We start from the raw sequence: 15,108 nt of genomic DNA, 5'->3' as shown, positions 1-15,108 counted from the left end.
GTTTAAAACACAACTGGCCCATTCACTAAAGAAATAACTGAAATCGTCTTGTTTCAGTCTTTTACAAACAAGGCTCAAAACTTGTTTTGAAGAACATGTAAAAAATACCAAACAATCACAAAATATCCATTTTCATATGTTTAAAAATATGGTAAAAGTTTTAAGTTTGTACACAAGGGAGAATAACTTTGTCCAAGTTTGGTCACTGTAAGTATTTAATTTAAGGAGCTCATCACAAGTCAACAAAAACAGCGAATTAACCCTTTACTCCTATCGGACGCTAGCTTCTGCGTCGTTTGTTACGTACAAGTACGTTTATTGAACTAAACTAAATAATGTAGCTACATTTCGATAAAACAGCGCCCTAAATTGTCAAGGTAGAATGTTTGTCAATGTGTTTAGATTTTATCTGGTATTCAATAGTTAGATTTTAGTTGAACACGTGGGAAATATGTTTAAAAAGACACGCTAAACTTACCCACGCCGATCCGTCCTTCCTCTCTACCTCCTGCCGTCGAACCCTCAAAGAACCTAAAAGGTGTATCCTTCCGCCGAGAGCAAAGCCCCGGTCCCCCCACTGCGAGGTTCGACAACCTTTCCTCGGTTTTACCGCTAGTACTAACCGCTCAGATAATTGTTGGTTAATGGCCAACAATTGTCACAGTAGGCCATTAAACTGTGTCTAAAGTAATTCTCGGCCTTTGGATAGAACCCCACTATGCGTAAAAACGAGCAAATCTTTCTAGATTTTTCCAGATCGAGACGCCATTGTAGTTAGCCTCTAGCTAACATCAAATGAATGGCATTTAAAGTGATAGGCGTTAGACTGAAATCAACGCGAATGTTACGAAAAGCTCATTTTTACACCGATTTCCTCAATAAATGAATTCTGAAACAGTGTATGTTAAGCTAAACTGTTTCTATTCATATTGTCAAATCTATTAATTGCGACAGGCGCATTATAAATGCAAACAAATGATCATTTTTACAAGAAGGCCGCAGGGCCATTAAAAATGATTGTATTCACGAATCCCCTGTTTCTGCTGTTGAGTTCAAACACGTACGATCCTTCGCAAAAGTTTTCACAACGTTTTAACTTTTCCACTTTTTCTAATGTTACAAACGCAAACCACACTGTAATAATTTTAGATTAATTTCATGTCAAGAAAACGGAAAGTAGTGCCTAACTGTGACGTAGAAGGAAGAGGATACACTGTGTTTTGTTTCTTAACATTAAAGTATGAGAAGTGTGGTGTTTATTTGTATTCAGACTCTCTGATGGTATTTTTCTATAAGCTTTATACATCTAAAAACTTAAATCTGCCCATTTTATTCTTCATAAAACAGCTCAAACTCAGCTATACGGATATAATAAATACTCGTATCTGGATTGGGCCTAGACTTTGGGTGAATCATGAATTTGCTTTATGTAAACCATAATTTTGTTGCTCTGACTGTATTATTTAGGGTCATTTTCCTGCTGGAAAGTAGATCTCCTTTCCCAAATCTCCATCTTCCTATCAACTCGTACCAACTTCTTATTCTTTCAGTTTTATGGCGGTTGGCAGCCATTTTATATGGAGAATTACCGCCATCAACTGGACTGGAGTATGAATCACGATTGTACGAACAAAAAAATAAGATTTAAATTATTTTAAATCAAAACTTTGCTTTCCAGTAAACCATATAAATATTCAAATTATTGATCATAATTAGTTTGGATCCAGAAAGCCAGATAGAAACTACAGGTACAGAAATTATCACCTCGTTTGGTGAGGACCAACGGAAAATATTACAGAGAAATTACAAACTATGAAATAAACTTTCATTGTAAGAGATGCAATGTTTTTCTTTACACAATTAACATCATTATTACAATGAAACAAGATAGGAGTTTGTTTAAAGTTAACAATTCCTTAGATAAAAAAGTACCAGTTCCACTGGTAAATTATTTCACATAAAATGTGGGAAAACTGTTTTGTTGTAAGTGAAATAATCTGCCAGTGGAACTAGAACTTTTCATCAAATAATAAGGAATTATTTATTTGAAACAAGCTCATATATTTTGCTGAAATGTAACTTATAAGTTTGTTTTGTCTTATTTCAAGTGTGCTGGTGTATTTGAACTAGACACACAAAAATACTTGGTAAGAGTTTTGTGTTTTTGCAGTGAGGTTAAACCATCCCTTTATATCCCCTACTCCAACATCTTTCCACCAGTAAAACCAGACAGAAATTTTAAGTAGCAAAAGCAAATGAGGTGGATTAGCAGCGTGATCCAAAAACTAAACATGTTACTGTAGAATATTCTCTTTGTTCATGGTTGTTGTTAGTAGGTCATGATACTTTTCTGTCAGAGGTTTCTTCAAATTTGTTGCGAGACTGACTGCTACTAGAGAACCTTCCTTCCCCAGAGACGACGACTTTTTCAAATTGGGGGCCGCGGCCCTCTGGAGGGCCACCAGGGGGCGGTAGAGAGGCCTCAGAAAGTTGGACGGAGGATTAAAAAGAAAAATGAAATCTAATAGGTCTTTCAATTATAACTTTTAGATCTAATCTGTTTTTCAGTTCCACATGGTTCCCACAAGTCTGAACCAGACATGATTTGTGCCACTCAACCGCCATCTTGGTAGGCAAAGCATAGATGAACCACAGCTTCAAGACCATCAAAAAGAAAGTATATTAGGAAAAAAAGTTTAAGACTTAATAGCTGTAATGTATTGATATTATTTATAAGTTAGATAGGAATGAAGCAAGAGCTAATTCTGAGCTTGTGTCTTGTTTATTGTTGTCATAGCAACTCCATAGCAACTGCCTACCAAGAAGGCTGACAGTTACAAAGTATTATTCTTATAAAATATAAGTTAAAACAACTTGCTGAAACATAATTTGCCAACTTTAGGAACTGATGGCTGACTAAAATCAGAAGATTTGAAATAGAATTTAAGCTAAACGTAATAATTATTGAATAGTGAATAAAAGTGAGTGGAAAAGCAAAAATACTTAAAGAACGAACGAGAACTGACACCGGTTTGTGTTTTGTGCAGCAATGCTGCTTTTTATTATGTAAAAAATTATAAAAGCAGCTACAAGTAGTACAAGTGTTTTTCTTTCTAAACTGTTGCAAAACAATATAAAAATAACTCAATCTCTGTATCTGAGATGATTTTAAAGGTGAGATTAATATGAAAAAATACACTGTTAAACAAAAAATACAGCAATGCCCTAAAAACAACTACTCTGCAGATATGGTCCAGTTTACACACCTAAAAATACACACATACACGACATAAAACTCCTAAAGATCTGCTAACATGTTCAGAAACATCAAGCTGGATAATGGGATAATATTCTAAAAGCAAAGCAAACGAATAATACTTGTTAGTTTAAAGCAGAAGATGAGCGGTTTTAATAAAAAACACAAAAATATAAACTAAGCAAGAAAAAAATAAGGTAAAAAAAGTGTTCTTATGAAGGCTTGTAACAGGAATCGTTCCTGCTAAACAAAGTCTTGTAAACCTTTTTCTCTGGATACAGTACGTAAAAAGAAACCGTACATGATGAGCAGATCGTAGATTTCAACACCTGATCTGGTGACAGATTTTACATTTCAGGTCACTTCAAACACAACCTGGCAGGAAAACATGTGGAGCTCAGAGGTTTCTGGTGGATACAGTACAAAATGTTCAGAAATGTGCAGATTTCCTCGAAACGGCCGGTCAAGTTTCAGAACGTTTAGCCCACAGCAGTCAGTAGCAGAACACGAAGAAAGCTTTTTGGTTTAAAACTGTTTCACATTTTCTTTTTGCTGTCTTTAACAGATCAACACCAGCAAATCCAACAGAATCAGACACTGAAAACTTTCTAAATAATCTAAACATTTGCTTCCAAATCCAAATGTTTAACAGGAGCAGAACGTTTTGGAAACTTTTAGGGAAGATTTCAATGTGGATGAGATTCAAATGCAAATGCACCTCATTCATTTTCCCCATTTTCATCTGTTTTGAGCAATAAATTAAAGTTTATCCACTTATTTATTGTTCTTATTTTCACCAAAGTGAACTCCGCTACAAAAACACAAAATCTTACAAAGTATTTTTAGTTTAATTTATATTGCAAATATCTTAGTACACTTGAAAAAAAAGACAAAAATAACTTACAAGTAACTTTCATAGAATCATATAGGAGCTTGTTTTTGGTCAATATTTCTGAAGTACTAATTAGAAAATGTGAGGTAATCGTATTTAACATATAACTAGAATATTTAAGGATTTGCTGACTTAAACAAAGTCCTAAAAGTTGCATATAAGTAAGTTTTCTCTTATTTCGGCTCTACTAAAATATTTGCAATACAAACTCAATGAAAAATACTGGCTAAAATTTTATGTTTTTACAAAATAAAAATGGCAAAAAAAGAAAAAAGTGGATTTGTTTGGATTTTACTGGCTTCATTTTGGTTATTTTTCCAAGTATGTTTGTTTACTTTATTTTCTAAATATATTATAGTTAATTAAAAATAAGAGAAAACGAACTTTGAAGTAACTTTTGCCAACATTAGTATCTGGTTTTAAGTCAGTAATTTATGCATTTTGATGAAAAGATTATAGATCAGAGCACTTAGCTTAGAGCGAGAACTTTTTCATCAATGTTAAGGAATTATTCATTTGAAACAAGCTCTTGAAAAGTTGCTTGTAAGTTGGTTTTGTCTTTTTTGAAGTGTAATAAGATTTTTGCAATAGAAACTAGATGAAAATACTTGGTAAGAATTTGTTTTTTTGCAGCAAAGTTGAGCAAAACAACTGCTTACTCAGGTTTGATAAATAAACTTCAGTTTATTGGTCAAAATAAATGAAAATGAGGAAAATAAAGGAGTTTTTTTTAAGTGTCGGTTTTGTTTTTACCAATTAAAATGTGAATGAAGAGGATTTGTTTAGATTTTATCGGCCTTATCGTTGGTTATTTTCTGAGCGGCTCAGAAAACAAACCGGTTTTTAGGGAGTTTAATGAGCTCCGGTTCTGATTCTGGATGATCCGATCAGCTTTTCCTTTTTTTTAATCATCCAATAAGAGCCGCTCTCATTTTCCTGGAGCTCTGGTTTGAATCAAAGTAACTCTCTCCATGCGAAAGTGGCAGACAGAGTGAGACGTCTTCAGGTCCCTGTGGTTTCTGTGTTTATTCACAGGCGAAGTAATCTTTGAGCGGCGCGAACAGATGCCTGATGACCGGCACGCTCCAGGACCGGCCCAGCAGCCGCTGCCTGGCGCCGCGGCCCATGTTCGACACGTCGGTGTAGTGAACCGGGAATCCAAAGATCCTGACAAAACAAGAGTTATAAAAAGCATTAAGAGTCTATATGGCAGGCTGTTTTAGCATAAAATCAGTTCCACCAGATGTGTAAAATACATAAGAACTATGATTCTTATGAGTCTATCATTTGACTCATTAGTAGGCCGGTCACAATAAGCAATAAATAAATTAATTTATTTATATCAGTAATTTTCATTTGCATGGTTTACTGTTTTTATATTTCTACCAAAAACTGGCTGATAAAATGTTTTGATCTCAACCAGCCCTTTTTTAAAGATAATTTTGTTTGCAGAAATGTCATAATAATTATTATTATTTGTTGTTTTATTTATTTATTTTGGATATTTAAAATGATTTCCAGCTCCAGTGTTAAATGCTCATTATAATGTAACATTTTATTAATCTTTGAGAATGTCTTTTTGCATTATCGTGGCATTATTACCACTAAATGAGCTGAAAATGTTCTCAAAATGACAATATTATCATTTAATACAATAATTTCTGGGACAATTTATCGTCCAGCTAGATTTTTTAGGCCTGTCACCAAAACAAATTTTCCTACACAATAAATTCTCCCAGAAATTATTGCATTAAATGATAATATTGTCATTTTGAGGACATTTCCAGCTCATATAATAACAATAACACTGACATATTTATGTAAGTACATCCTCTCAAAGCTCAAGAAAACGTAAATTTCTCATGAACGTTTAACAATAAAACCGGGAAACATTTCAAATATCCAAAATAAAACAAACAAAACAACAATAATTAGTTTGCACTACCTGCCCCTTTTGCCCTGTTTTCCCTGTCGAAGCTGAATGATTATTATTTTTGAAAGTGTAATTTTGGTTACCCAGACTTCATATCCATCTGAATTATTATTGTTTTGCTTGTTTTGTTTTGGATATGTATAATGTAATGTACAAATGACAATATTATTGTTTAGTGCATTAATTTCAGGGAGAACTTATTATCTACTACATTTATTTCTAGTTGTAAACCAGATATGAGGAATTGACTGTGTTGGAAGTGATTTTATGCTAAAACGGCCTGCCGTAGAGACAGTCCTGCTCACCGCTCCAGCTCCGTGCACCACAACACGTCCTCCTTCCCGTTCATCAGCACCGGGAAGTGCTGGTCCTTCCCCTGTTTGATGGAGTTGGAGCGAGTGGTGATGGTTCGCACCTTCCCGAACTGACAGACAACACGAGCCGTCAAACTCCCAGTGGAAAACTCTGCAGGTAAAATCCTGATTAACGTGTTTATGTCTGACCTTTGCGACCCGTCCGTGGTCCAGACACTCCTGCAGCTCCAGCTTGTCCATCCCAGAGGCGCAGAGCGGCCTGAAACACGCAGTTTCACTACAATCAACGTAAAGGTAAGTCTGAGAAGCAGCAGGAGCCGTTTTCCTGCGTACCTGTTCATCCCTGGCAGGTTCCCCCAGAAGTAGCGAGCGCGGTGGGCGGCGGAGACCTCGATGGCGTCGATCATCACAGGGTTACACTGCGAAACACACACAGAGGTCAGAGGTCAGCTGGAATATGTCTGTCACATGAAGAGAAGGAAAGTGGCATCAGAAATGTACAAATCTTGACTTGAAAACTCATTCAGCTGAGTTTAAGCTGGAAAATTACAACCAGGAAGCTAACTAATGCTAGCTCACGTTAGCTAGCACTAGCTAGCTTAGAGATCTAACAAAACCAAAAATAAAATGTTTTCATTATGAATGCAACAATAAATGGTCATTTTAGAAGGTTTTCTGTAAGTTCTTAAGTAAAATCTGTTTTTAAAATCCACAACAGAATTTTAAAGTAGCTAACTTCAAGCTATGCTAACTATTTATCTTAATTTTTTCCATATTTATAGAAAAGACCCACCTCATTCTACTTTATCCCTCTTGTAATAAATTAATTTTGTTCTAAATTCTGAAAACTGAATACATTTTAGTAATTTGTTAGCTCTCATATTAAAACACTTTGTGTATTAAGAAAATCGTTTTTTGCATCTCCAGGTGAGTTTTATTTTGTAGCATCAGAGGCAAAAGTGTCTTTTTGAATGGAAAAGGTTGCTAACCCCATATCAGGTGAGATGTGTTAATCCTGAGGGATTTTTATGGATTATTTATACCCATAATTTTCTAATACATCAATTTTTTATAGTTTTTTGGACACACAAAGATTTACAAGAGTAGAAAAAATAAGTAAATGGATCAATAATTATAATTTATGACTTTATTCTTACAATTTTACGATTTTATTTTTTTTAGTATGGCTCTAATATTCCGTCATACTAAAAAACTGATTAAAAATATTCATATTTCTATTTATCAAACAATTTAGCAACAAAAAATTTTTTAAATAAAAAATGTTGCTTATTTTTGTGACTTTATATATAGTTTTTGATTAATTGCGATAAATTAATTAATTACAGAACCACCACTTAACTCGAATAAAAGTTTTCCCATGACTTTAACTCCTGATTTTAAAGTGTTGTGGTCCAAAGCGTGTGCGGATGCGTTCGGCTGACCTCCAGGAAGCGGGAGATGTCCCTCTTGTCGTTGACGCCCATGGCCACCACGTTCTCGAACATCCAGAAGAACGGACGGTCTTCTCCTTCTTTGGGCTTGGCCTCGCTCAGCAGGCGGTAGAACTCAAAAAACAGCCTTCCTGTTCCTCCTGAAGCAAACCAGACTCACATCAGGGTCTAGTTACAACTCTACGTGTTTTCGGCATTAAGAAAAAGCATTAAAAACACGCTGAAATTACGCTGAGTGTAATTGATAATAAATTTATCTTTTATAGAGATTTTATTCTAAAGTACGAGAAAAAAATACTTTTCACACACTACAAAAATGTTACAAACAGGAATCAACAAATGTACCAACCAAACAGGCCTTTTCTGGCCGGATTCACGATGGAGAGGTCGTTGCAGGGACTTCCTCCGATCACCAAGTCAAACGGCCCCCACTCCTGAATCTGAGACAACAGCACCACCTGGTGTTAGACTGCGGGAATTACACCGGAAGCGCAGATAATACTGGAACACCAGCACACCAACACCAGCACAAAGTCAAATTAACTCCGGCTTTTAAACCTATTACGAGACAAAAATTGAGGTTAATTTGTCACAGTCATGTTTTTAATCAATTGATTTAATTTAAATGGGACAACAAATAATTTTGTTGTAATACTGGATTTAGCAAAATGCTCATTTCCATCCATCGTTCCATAAAACAAACGACACAAGATACATTTGTACAATTTCATATATACAAGCAAGAAATAAGGTAAAAACAACAACCACATACATGGTTTGGAAAAACTATTTTAAGAGGCTTATATCAAGATGCAGCTGTCACAAACTAAAACAGTGATATTTTTACCATGTTATTCACTCATTTCTAATTGTCACACTTTCAAACTAAATATTAAATTATCAAGCAAAATATTTAGCTAGGAGGGATCTAGAGCTAGATAAAATATTTTAGCTATGCTAGCTAAATATTATCTATTAAGGCTAAACATTAGCTATTAAATATTTAGCTAATATTTAGGTATTTAAATATTAATATCTAGAGCTAGCTAGATGTTAATATTTAGCATCTTGCTAGTCCTTAAAGTCTATAAGTGGACTATCAAAATAAAAGGCTTAGAATGTGGAAAATGAGCAAAATGTGCAAATATTACTGCACAATAAAGTTAAATGATGCTCTTGGGGGCCCCCTGGTGGTGTGGTGGCCATAAACAGCCACTTAACTCGCAATGCCTCAGGCTAGCTGATTTTCTGCACAGTTTGGCTTAATTATTGTACTGAGAGTGTTGCTTTTTCTGCAAATCGCATAATTCTGAGTCTGTACACTCCAATAAACAATTAATCAATATTTAAAGTGTTTAATAATAATTTCAGCATTCGATTAATCGTTCCAGCTGGTCAGGATGTTTCCTTCAAGCTCAGCTCAAACGTTTCTGCTCGTGTCTTGGAGAAAGAAAAGAAGCAGATCTGTCCAAGGAATCATTAAATATGGCCGCTCCGGTCCAACTCGACTCTGAACCGCTGTCTCTTATGTTTTTCGCCGTTTCTTACGTTTTTCCTGGTGATGTTCCTGACATCATGGACGTACTGGATCTTTCCTTCATGTCTGACCACACCAACCGAGATCGAGTCCTCACACACCTCCGATGCCACGTACTGGTCCACTTTAAAGCCCAGATCCCTCAGAACCAGGTAGCCTGGAGCCGGAAACACAAACAAAACATCAACAGAAACATCAAATCAGAAATAAATCAGAAAAAAGGTTTTTCATGACGTGAGTATCTCAGTTTCCCCCAACAAGGAGAGATTTTATACTGGAATAACTGCAAAAAGTCCCTTGAAATGTAAATGTTGGTGTAAAAAGAGGCTTTATGGTTCCTCACCAGTAGCAATGCCGTCAAACAGGGAGAGGACTCTGATTGGTCTTCGCTGCTCAGCAGGGACTGCTGGGTAAATCTTTGGTTTCTCCTGCAGAAGAAGAAGAAAAAACACTGAAGGTCAGTTTATGGATGGATGGATGGATAGTTGGGCGGTTGGATGGCTGGTTGGATAACTTCATGTTTCAGAACTTTGCCTTCTTTTAAACCTTGGAGGTAAATGTAACATTCTGACCAAAACAAAGATGGCGTTGCCCATCTGTAGGCTAAACAAAGCAGTTAGACTCACAAACTCCTGTCCGTTATCGTTGGCGAAGAACTCCTGCAGCTTCAGGCTCCAGTCATGGCGCCGTTTCAGGACGCCGTACTGCAGCAGCGGCTGGCACATGTAGCAGCGCCAGGGGTCCTGGTACCGGGCGTTGTTGGACGCCCCGGGGTCCACCAGGATGTCCAGGCAGTCCACGCAGAAACACCTGGTGGGACGACACAACGAGGCGCTAGCATTACAGCACATCTGACTTGGTATGACTGTGGTAGAAAGAGCTGAAAACATTTAGCTAGTGGAGCGCTAACCGTAAACCAGTGAAACAACAGTTCTGCTAAGGCTAACGAGCTGTACCGACAGTACTTAGAGGAAGCTAATGCTAGAGTGCTAACTCCAACCATTTGTCAATAACACAACATGCTACAACACAGTAGAAAAACGTTAACAGGGTAAAAAAAAAACTACCGGTATGGAAGTGATTCTCATGGTTTCTGTTTTACAGTTGCTGAGTTTTGCTAACTCTGTTGCTAATTTTGCCTAATTGACCACAGCAGGGCTTCGGTTGTACAATATCTATAAACTATAGATCCTGAATATAGAATAATCATCAATGATTGTCACATCACCTGCCGGGAAGTGAAGAGAAAAAATGGAACTGCAGCGTAAATAATCTTCACCCATTTCAAAATAAGAGCATGAATATAAACAGCTAACTCCTTGAAGAGTTGTAACTCGTGACAGAATTTCTTAAGGCTAGTTAGCTTAGCCTCCAATGATGGTAGATAACAGTTTCCTGGAACAGTAAGTTGTTTCTCCGACATTAGCACATTTGGCAGCGCATTCATGAGGTTGATTGACAGCACTAAACCCCTCCTCCTGGCTCCTGATTGATTGTTTTTGGTCAGGAATGGTTCTTTTCTTCAGTAGCTCAGGGATGAAATAGACTGATTTTTTTCATAGATTATCTGTCTCACATTATGGTGACATTTTTAATAAATATGTAAGAAATTTTTAAAATAAAGTTACAAACTGCAGCTTTAAACTCGGCTTTAAATAATTTTATAACCTGGAAAAGATCTGACCATTTTATAGGTCCTGATAGGTAAAACGGCAGAATGAAATGACTCCATGTTTTTTGTGTCTTGTATAATTTTTTGTGTTTTTTTGTCTTTCTTGTAGCTGAATTCCTGAACGTTTTTCTGGAACGGACCTGCAGCAGTTGGCATTTCCGCAGAGCAGAACTTCTCGGCCTCCGCAGCAGACCGTGCAGTAGGACTGGTAGCCATCGTCATCGTACATGTAGGAGATCTCTAGGTACACATCCTAAACACACACACACACACAGCAGCGTTTTATCACTGCTGTCATCCTCTGGTTCAAAGATCCGATCTGGAGCGGACCTCACCTTACACGTTTGGCACAAGCCTCCTTCAAACAGCGGGTGGAAGGTTGCTGCTCTCATCTTTCCACATGAGAGACAAAACTCTGACGAATCGGATAAACACAGGCGAGTCAAATCAAAACACAGCTAGGAGTTTATGCGCTGCAGCGGCGTTAGATACCCAGAATGTACCTTCTATACTTCGGTTCTTTTTCTGTACTTCATTCACCATTTGTTCTGGCAGAAAGGAAAACGTTGAGACAACATGAGTGACAGTGTTTTGTTTGGTATTAGTGCCAAAATTAAGATTATTGCACACGTAGCGGTAGCTACTTCCTATATCCATTCTGAAGCTAACTATTGATCTGATTAATGACAGGTTGGCATGGAATCGGAGCAGCAGCTGCTGGAAATTGGGAAGGAAAGAACTCACTTACGCTAACCTAGAACAAGCTAGTGACTAGCATATCTGGGCTAGTCATCCACTGGATTGTCTTCTTCCTCTGTTGTCCATTAGCATGGATAGGTTAGCACTACCCTTGGTTAGGCTAACAAATAGCATGGCTAAGCTCATCTCTCACTGGACTGCCTACTTCCAATCTACTTCCACCTTCATAGGCTAACGCTAGCCTATCAAGGCTAATGCTAGCCTATCTTTGTTAATGAAAGCAGAGGAAGAAGTAGGCAATCCAGTAGGTGATCCAGAAAAGGCATGCTAGTTGCTAGCCTATCCAAGGTTCACGCTAGACTTTCAAAGCTAATGCTAGCCATTCTCTATTAATGGAAATCAGAAGAAGTAGACAATCCAGTGGGTGGCCAGCCTAGACATGCTAGTTGTTAGCCTAGACAAGGCTAATGCTGACCTATTGAAGTTAATATAGCCAAGGCTAACGCTAGCCAATATCTGCCAATGGACAATCGAGGACGTAGGCAATCCAGTGGGTGAATCTATTTATGCTAGTTGTTAGCCTTGTATAGGCCAGCTGTTAGCCTATACAAGGCTAATGCTACCATATCTCTGCTAATGGACAGTATGCAATCCAGTGGCCATCCTGTGCAAAACTAACTGAGTTACCAATTTCTTCCCACCATTAATCAGATTAGCAGCTAGCTTCAGAATCAATATACCCTCCTGCAAAAAGGAAGCAATAGTTTTAATTTTGGCACTAGTAGTGCGCCGTAGTGATCATGGCAGGTGAGCCCTACCTCTGCTACAGGGCTCCTCGGGCGCAGCCTTGGCCTTGCAGGGGCTGACTCTGGGACGCTTAGCGCTGGGGAAATACTCTGGCAGAGAAACGTTGAGGATCTGGTGGTCCAGAGGGTTACTGCCTGCAGACACACAGACAGATGCTCACACTCTTCTCCTGTACGCGACTGAACTCAGGTTTTCTTTAGCTCACTGGCGCTGCGTGTCGGTTTGAGTCCTTCCTCTCCTTTGGGCTGGAAGCCGCCGTTGGCCCAGTCCAGCATGGGTTTGATCTGCTCCTCGGGATTGTCCGTCTCGCAGGGGGGAAAGGCCTTCTCTGCCCTGACGCTGGCCATCTGAGACAGCGACAGAAACGTCACAAAACCTCAAATTCACCTGTTTGACTGAGCGAGTCTGACCACACACTGCGAGGCGTCCAGACCCACCGAGAAAAAATAATGACACCAGAACAATCCAGATTGTTTAGATTAGCAAAAACAGACGAGTTAAAAGGTTTTGGTAACAGCTGAAATATAAAAGTTTTGATAATTAATTGTATTGATATTTTTTGCTTATTAAAATTATAAACACTTCTCAACAAAATCCTCACCGATGATTAGAGTAAACAAAAATTATACTAAAGTAAAAGTACAAACATAAATGTTGAAGTAGCACTACTTCAAGTAAATGTTACATTTCTGATATAAAGCTAGTTGATGTTTTGAGCCTGAAATAAAAGTTTAAACATTTAAAAACACAATATTTGTTTTTCCCTCTAAACCGTTTTTTCATGTCTGTTAAATTTTAAACAAAGAAATGGAATTTGAGTGAATTTTAAACCACATTTGAACTTTATGGATCAGTAAAAAGAACCAGGAAGTGTCTCTCCTGAGTTCTGTTTTTATCAATGTGTAACAAAACGTTGCGTCCTCTGTTAGATAACACGCACACACACACACACGCACACACACACACACACTGTGCTGGGAAGCTTCATGTAGATCGGAGTGTGTGTGTGTTTCACGCCAGACACATTTGTTTCCTTATCTGCTTCACACTTTAAGATTTACAGAATGTAAACAGAGACATCGCCAGCTAGCATAAATGCTAAACCAGCTGAGTTTGACCTGAAGCTCAACTTCTGACTGGCTAACAAAACCTCGCTCCAAAGCTTTAAAAAGTGAGAAAATGTTGATCTTTCACATATTTTCTTCAACTGAAGTCACTGTTGAAAGAACTGAAATTTCCATTTCTCCAGTCAAAAAGAACCAGACAGAACATTTTAATGGAAAACTGTATGACTGAATCTGGATATTAAGGATCAGAACAAATCCATCCAGTATGAATGCAGTTAATTTGTAAATAATAATGTGTAAATAGTTTCTAGAGCTGGTGGAGACATTATTCTGTATGCAGGTTATCTCAGAGTAAACAGATGGTTTACCACCTTCTGTCTGTAACGGTGGAAACGCTCAGAGCAGCTCAGAGCAGTTTACATAAACTGGCATCTCCACTTATCTGGAACTGAATCTGATGAAACATCTGTCTGAAATGCGGCTGCAGGGACTTATTGGATTTATCACTTACTGAAATCAACTAACTTAGCGAAGTCCAGGCAGAACAATAAGTTCTGCCCCATGTAACGTTGAACCAAAATGAAAATGCAGAGGAACAAACGGAGGAAGAGAACAGAGTCGGCCGTTTACGGTTATCATCAGGTTCTAAACATTTTCATAAATATATTAGACCGACGTGTTACAAAGACTTAGAGATGCCATTTTAAAACATTCATTCATTATCTTTCAATTTGTTTTGATTTTGCGTTAGCTCCTGCTAAAGGTGCTAGCTCTAACTTACAGTGTTAACTTCAATCAATGACGTTAGCTCTAAACAATAACTCTAGCTCTTGCTAGGTATTAGGTCTAACTAATGGCATTAGCTCCTGCTAATTTTGTTAGCGCTAACTAATGATGTTTCCTCTAAATAATGATGCTAGCTCATTAGTGTTGGGTCTAACTAATCGGGCAATCAGCTGCGTTAAACGTGAAAAAGTACCTCAACTGCCTGAAAGATGGCCTTTCGGTAGGAGGCCAGCTTGGTGTACGAAGCCTGGCTGAAGAACTTGGGGAAGGCCATGAGAGAGTCCAGCTTGTCCGCTGAAACCTGGACACAGAAACCACAAGGAAAGGTTCAAAACCCAAGATAAACACAGCTTTTCCTGCTTTTTTCTTCAAGACGGCTGGGCGTTTTCACCTCAGAGAACTTTCCGTCTCCGAACCACTGCAGCCACCTCATGCCGTGGCTGGCCTGCCGTTTGCCCATGGCGCGCCACGTCACCACGATGCCCGGCCACCAGGAGAAGCCCTTGATCTTCCCCCAGACCAGCTCGCCGACTCCAAAGCCTTTATTATCCTGCAGGCAGAACAGGACGAGACACAGTGAGCATCCATGAAGCTAACCGTCACTGTGTCTTTGAGCCATCACTGCGTTTCCATTACAAATGTCTGCCAAACTTTGTTAATATTCTCTAATGTCAAAAATAAACCTTTCACATTT

General features: G+C 38.1%; 1 protein-coding gene across 4 annotated transcripts in view; it reads right to left on the bottom strand.

The window, feature by feature from the left end:
* Positions 1-4,562: 4,562 nt before the first annotated feature.
* dnmt3bb.1 (DNA (cytosine-5-)-methyltransferase 3 beta, duplicate b.1) overlaps positions 4,563-15,108 on the bottom strand; it is a 35,210-nt gene continuing 24,664 nt past the window's right edge. For 3 of the 4 annotated variants that reach the window (XM_032560586.1, XM_032560596.1, XM_032560615.1), the window contains exons 7-22: positions 14,806-14,964; positions 14,608-14,715; positions 12,767-12,908; positions 12,573-12,695; positions 11,559-11,603; positions 11,391-11,470; positions 11,196-11,308; positions 10,010-10,193; positions 9,727-9,811; positions 9,395-9,540; positions 8,196-8,286; positions 7,838-7,986; positions 6,729-6,814; positions 6,585-6,672; positions 6,387-6,505; positions 4,563-5,315 (exon numbers count right to left, since the gene is read on the bottom strand). In XM_032560586.1, coding sequence (XP_032416477.1) covers positions 5,174-5,315; positions 6,387-6,505; positions 6,585-6,672; positions 6,729-6,814; positions 7,838-7,986; positions 8,196-8,286; positions 9,395-9,540; positions 9,727-9,811; positions 10,010-10,193; positions 11,196-11,308; positions 11,391-11,470; positions 11,559-11,603; positions 12,573-12,695; positions 12,767-12,908; positions 14,608-14,715; positions 14,806-14,964 — 1,860 coding nt within the window. In that variant the 3' untranslated portion in view covers positions 4,563-5,173. The remainder of the gene's footprint in view (positions 5,316-6,386; positions 6,506-6,584; positions 6,673-6,728; positions 6,815-7,837; positions 7,987-8,195; positions 8,287-9,394; positions 9,541-9,726; positions 9,812-10,009; positions 10,194-11,195; positions 11,309-11,390; positions 11,471-11,558; positions 11,604-12,572; positions 12,696-12,766; positions 12,909-14,607; positions 14,716-14,805; positions 14,965-15,108) is intronic. The other variant, XM_032560604.1, reaches the window with a different exon arrangement.

This window comes from Xiphophorus hellerii, chromosome 1, assembly GCF_003331165.1.
Source record: "Xiphophorus hellerii strain 12219 chromosome 1, Xiphophorus_hellerii-4.1, whole genome shotgun sequence".
NCBI classification, from domain to species: Eukaryota; Metazoa; Chordata; class Actinopteri; order Cyprinodontiformes; family Poeciliidae; genus Xiphophorus; species Xiphophorus hellerii.
The sequence above is the reverse complement of the archived record's forward strand: the minus strand, read 5'-3'. Positions and strand labels throughout refer to the sequence as shown.